General features: G+C 32.4%; 1 protein-coding gene across 1 annotated transcript; it reads left to right on the top strand.

Moving 5' to 3' along the window:
* The first annotated feature begins 1372 nt into the window (after positions 1-1372).
* myl12.1 (myosin, light chain 12, genome duplicate 1) lies at positions 1373-5363 on the top strand. Its single transcript, XM_051115629.1, has 4 exons — positions 1373-1524; positions 3248-3462; positions 3773-3934; positions 4922-5363. The coding sequence occupies exons 2-4, from the start codon at positions 3276-3278 to the stop codon at positions 5092-5094; spliced, it is 522 nt and encodes a 173-aa protein (XP_050971586.1). The 5' UTR covers positions 1373-1524; positions 3248-3275; the 3' UTR covers positions 5095-5363.
* Positions 5364-6000: the final 637 nt, after the last annotated feature.

Genomic DNA, 6000 nt, shown 5'->3' with positions numbered 1-6000 from the left:
ATAGTCCAACATAGCAACAAAGTCTTGTATTGTAGCCTAATATTTATTATATACATGTGCATAATACCATATATGTTCATATTTTCATGTTTAATATTGCCTAATTTAGAAATATGTTTTGTGTTCAGGCAATTACCTCTAATGATATTATTATCCAATGATATTATAACAACTATTATCCTTTATTTTTATTTTTTTATTTTTTAGAGTTATATTTAATGTGTCACACTATGTGCTATGTGAGGACCAAACCAAATCTCCTGGTACTCTTATGAGAACCAGGCAAAAAAACTTAAGTGCACCCCTGTAACCCCTGTTTTTTAAATTTGGACATTGAGTCTGTAATAAAGATTGACTGACTAACTAACAACTAACTAAATACATACATATATGCATGCATGCATACATAAAAATTACAGTAACAATGGAATAAATGTTATGTCTCTTCACGCTGAACGGGAATAAAATAGATTTTAGACCGTTTTTTTTTTTTTTTTTTTTTTTTTTTTTTTTATTCAAACAGATTAAATATACAATCACCTTCAGGAAAACATTAACAATGTGAAGAAGATAGAAGTAAGAAGAGGAGAAATAAATTACAGTAAGGGGGTATGTTGCTTAGAATAAGGAAAATAAAAAAAACTACATAATAATAATAATAATAATAATAACAATAATAATAATAATAATAATAATAGTAAAATAATAATAATAATGTAAGAGCAATGAAGGAAAACTATCTAAACCTAATCAGAGTTAACAGAAATATTTTTTTCATATATTTCCAAAAACCTGACACATTTATTATTGCTAGTCAAAAAAAAGATGTGAGCAGTGAGTCAATCTCAATCAGAAAATGTGAAAGAGTGGGAATTGAGCCCATAAATTTTTGCTTATGTATGAAGAATTTGCCAAACAAAATAAAAAAGTTGAAAATATATTCTTTAGATTTGTTGGCAGAGTCAGAGTAATAACAAATAATATCTTTTAAGCTAAAAGATTGTGCAAAGACAAGGGGTTTGTTTAAATGAGAATACAAATCAAACCAAAACTTCTGAACAAATTCACAAGAAAAAAATAAATGTATTAAGGTTTCATCTTCGTTGCCACAAAATGTGCAGGTACTAGGAATATCGAGATATTTGGAAACAGTTGAGTTAACAGGATATATTTTATGCAGTAGATTTTAGACCGTATATGGTCACGTTTCAGAACGATTACGTACAAGTTGTTGGGGCGTGTCTGGACAAACTAACGCTGAAGATAAAGGGGTTTAGCGTGTTTATAATATTTCATTAACGAATTTAGTCACATGAAAAACGTGTATATATTGTATAGAGCGTTTTAAACGAACCTCCTTTCTCTTATTGCATATTAAGGCACATTTTATAAAACTTTATAGTTCATCCGGTTCACCCTTTCAGTTTTATATTGGTCTGGTCGAGGTTTGCGGAAGCGACGCTGAAATCCGGAAGTTTGGGCGGTGGTTGAACGCGGCTGGAAACGGTCGATCTCAGTTGTTCGGTAAGACGGTTATTTTATTCTCAAATATTTGATTTGTAGTGGTTATTCGTATAGACTGTTTGTAAGATTTACTTATACAGTTCTGTTTGTTTTAATAATATATAACAGACGTTATACTGACAGGAAGAGTAACGTTAAAATGAACCACAATATGCTCGCGCTTCTGACTACAAATCTCAAAATATTGCCTAGAAAATGTTATTCACTTGTATATATAGTATATACAAGAGTTATTCATTTGTAGATTTAAACTTAAAAGCAAACTAAAAGCTATAGCCAAAGCATATTTATACTTGCTTCCTGTCTCGTCTCGGTTTGTTTAACCTTGCCATCGAAAATATGCTAAAATAGTTTTGAGCATTTCTGCAAATAGTGTCCTCATTAACTCAGATGTGCTATAAATAAATTAAATAGGTCGCTAATGTAGGCTATGGTGATATAGAGGCACTCGCCCTTCATCCGCAGACTTTATTGCGTCGCGTCAGTTTTTCGTTGGGCTTCGAGATAAATGTGTTTAAGCAGCTGTTTAGCTTAAGATTCCGGCATAAGCAAAGTCTAAGAGGGCTTATGTAATGCAGAAGGGCTTGCCGCAGCACGCCAGTCAAATATGCAGGCACTTCAGCAGATACCCTCTTAGTGTTGTCATAATACCTGGTGTTGAAACTGCAGGCCTGTTATGTGCTGATATGAGGCATATGTTCTTATACTGTTATTAAAAGACGCTGATTCACGTTTAATCTCATGTTGCCCAAGTAGAACAGATTTTACTTTCTCAATAAGACTTGTTTACTTTTACATGGTTTCTGGAAGTCTTAATAAAGTCTTAATTATCCCTTGCATATTTTAAGACCTTAAGATGTCTTAAATCTGAGCAGAAAGTCTTTAAATGTTGCAAGCGCTGCAAAAATGTGAACATTTTCCTTATTGTTTTTGTCATCTTATCCAATACAGATATCTTAAGTCAAGATGCACTTACTCAAGATGCGAAATGAAGATAAGATACGTTGAAATCTTGTTTTGAGATGTTGAACAAAATGGAGGGAGTGTATGCTTAAGACAGGAACAGATATCTGTGAAATAGAATTACCCTTTGAAATAAATAGATTTTTCTGAACCTTTTGGCAGATATTTGGTCTTGTTTTAATCATAAACTCACTTCTTTTTGTCAATTTCTCATAAAACAAGGCATTATCTTGAGTCTTTTTGCTTCTCAAGTAAATGTATCTTGATTTAAGAATCTTCAGATATTTACACTGGAAAATTACAAAAAATACTGAGAAAGAACACCAATTTTTGTCGTTTGATTAGAGCTTGCAGTTAAATTTATTTCCATATTCTGGCTATTCTAGAATTTCCATATTCTTTGTTTTTTGTAAAATGAATTGAAAGACATGTAGTTCTATTGAAAGTGTTGCTAACAGAACTCATTTTGTGCTCCCTAAACATTTACATTTAGAAAAAATATTGATGTATTGTTTTCAAATTATTCCCTAAATTTTCTTTACTTGCTGTTAAATGTAGACTTGCAGAAAGGTGGTTTCACATAACCACTAAGACACCGTAGATGTCTTTATTTTGCTTGATGCTTGTGGTTTTTTGAATGCACAATTAGTCTTTTTATAATTTGTCTTTGAGCTAAAGAGAATGCTATATTTTGGCAAATTAATCTGTAAGTTTTTAGGCTTCTTTGTGATGTGTCTTTTGTTGTTGTTGTTTTTTAAAGCTTGTAGGTGAAACCAAATACAGCCAAAATGTCGAGCAAATGTCGTACCAAGGGAAAGATCACCAAGAAACGCCCTCAGCGGGCAACATCGAACGTCTTCGCTATGTTCGATCAGTCACAGATTCAGGAGTTTAAGGAAGCGTTCAACATGATCGACCAGAACCGTGACGGTTTCATTGATAAGGAGGATCTTCATGACATGCTTGCTTCTCTTGGTAAGATCTTGCTAGCATTGAGGATCACAGTCCGTTCCCTAATGGATTAAAATCCTTGCTTTTATTTTGCATTTCTTTGTATGCAGTTTAATCATGCTTTCTCCCAAATACATAATGCAGACAGGAGTGTAAATGGTCACATCTTCTGTCATCATCTGACACTTTTTATGTTATACACTTTGTATTTTAAAAATGCGTGACTGCTGTAGGATTCATTTATATTACTTTATATACAGAAGTAAATGATATTATGAGGACCATGTGATTTTACAACATAATAGATTGGATGTGTTTTTCTACCGTCTTTCAGGGAAGAACCCAAAAGATGACTATTTGGAGGCAATGATGACGGAAGCTCCTGGGCCAATAAACTTCACTATGTTCCTCACAATGTTTGGAGAGAAGCTTAACGGCACAGACCCAGAGGAAGTCATTCGTAATGCATTTGCCTGCTTTGACGAGGAAGGAACAGGTGAACAGATAGTCTCTTATTAAATCCATGCAACACAGTTTATGCTACATTGGTCAGTCATACATACATACATGCATGCAATGCAAAAATCAGCAAAATAAAATCATGGCGTAGTTTGTTATTAACTGTTTGCATTTATTTGGTTTATAAAACAAACATTTTTCAAATGCATTTCTTGGAATTAGCACAAATCAGTTCATTGTGAAAACAATTACATCTGTTCAGTTAAAAAGTATGAACATGGTTAAGATATGGCTTGCTGTGAAATAAGCAATAATCAATTAGTGTATAAAATGTAAAAAATTTAAACTAATTGTATTTATTGATGATAAATGTGTAAACCTGGTTATTGTGTATTTAAAGCACATTTAGTTTATTTGTATTACCAGTTTCATTTTGGACCCTGGACTAGAAAACCAGTCATAAGGGTCAATTTTTTGAAAGATTTATACATCATCTGAAAGCTGAATAAAGCTTTCCATTAATTCATGGGATACAACGATTTGAAAATCTGGAATCTGAGGGTGCAAAATAAAAAATATTAAGAAAAAAAGAAAATCGCCTTTAAAGTTGTTCAAATGAAGTTCTTAGCAGTGCATATTGCTAATCAAAAATTAAGTTTTGATATATTTACAGTAGGAAACTTACAAAATATCTTCATAGCACATGATCTTTACTTAATAATCTAATGATTTTTGGCATAAAAGGACAATAGATCATTTTGACCCATACAATGTATTGTTGGCTATTGCTACAAATATACCCGTGCTACTTATAACTGGTTTTGTGGTCCATCACGTCAAGTTTATTTGATTGTTGAAACTATCTAATGTGGTTTTAATACATAAATATATTTGAGTGTGAAGAATTATGCAGTTGTGGACTGATATGATTAAGTATAACTAAAATATTGAACCACTTTCCCCTTTTTTTTTTTATGGATTTTCCCCTGGACAAAGTTGAATCTGTGATTGTTTCTTTTCACAGGCTTCATTCAGGAGGACTACCTGAGAGAGCTGCTGACCACTATGGGAGATCGATTCACGGATGAAGAAGTCGATGAGCTCTTTAGAGAAGCGCCAATCGATAAAAAGAGCAACTTCAACTACGTGGAGTTCACCCGTATTCTTAAACACGGAGCCAAAGATAAAGACGATTAAACAAACGAAACACCTGGCATCCTTTTAAAGAAAAAAAAAATCCCCCTTTAGGCGAGAGAAATCCGTGCTGTCCGTTCACCTGGATCCCCATGAGAAGCCAACTTTAACTTTAATATACTGTATGTGCGTATGAAAATTAAATGTTTACTCTGTTTAACTTCACTGGAATAAGACGTCATATTTTGAATGGGTTATGATACAGAATCGCAAAATCACTCATGGTATGAGCTGTTAAAATGCAAGATTGAACCATGCACTTTTTTTTTTTTGGTGGTTTTAACTGGTTTCTTAGGTTTGTGCGCTAGTGTTTTGTTTTATGCCAACTGGAACAAATTCCACTTGATTTCCTCACACCTCACTGTTAACTGGTGAAAGTATTTTATAAGTACAGGGTTCATGGATCATTTTTTCGTATATTTTGACCATGTCTTAGGTTTTTGTAATGGTAACTAAAGTAGATAGATAGACGCACGCAGTAAGAAGTCTCAGACCTCTCAGACGAGTCTCATTTTTGTTGATTCAGACAGTAAAAAATGTGAACGTGTTGATATGTTTAGGTGCATTTGATCTCATTTGGTTTCATTGCCTAACTTTTTACACTTTATAATATTAAATATTTTGAATAAATCTCTCTTATTAAAACCTTTTTGTGTGCAGTTTCTTTTCTTTTCTTTTTTTTTTTTTTTTTTTTTTTTTGGATGTATATGTCAGTGTTTTTGGACTTGGTGTAATTGTAAATGCAGTCTATATGCAGTATGTGTGTGTGTGTGTGTGTATATATATATATATATATATTTATATATTTTCTAAAGATACAGTAAAAATATACTTTATAAAATAAGTAGACTTAAGACACCAGCCAGCAACTATTTATTACTACAATAAGTATTAACTAGTAGTAATAGT

Source organism: Labeo rohita, chromosome 7 (genome assembly GCF_022985175.1).
Source record: "Labeo rohita strain BAU-BD-2019 chromosome 7, IGBB_LRoh.1.0, whole genome shotgun sequence".
NCBI lineage: Eukaryota > Metazoa > Chordata > Actinopteri > Cypriniformes > Cyprinidae > Labeo > Labeo rohita.
This window is presented reverse-complemented; position numbering and strand designations above follow the sequence as displayed.

Excerpts from the sequence above, each read along its gene's own strand:
- myl12.1 (XM_051115629.1), top strand. The coding sequence starts at position 3,276 with ATGTCGAGCAAATGTCGTACCAAGGGAAAGATCACCAAGAAACGCCCT. Across the intron at positions 3,463-3,772 it reads TGACATGCTTGCTTCTCTTG|GGAAGAACCCAAAAGATGAC; the intron begins GTAAGATCTTGC and ends ACCGTCTTTCAG. Across the intron at positions 3,935-4,921 it reads CTTTGACGAGGAAGGAACAG|GCTTCATTCAGGAGGACTAC; the intron begins GTGAACAGATAG and ends TTCTTTTCACAG.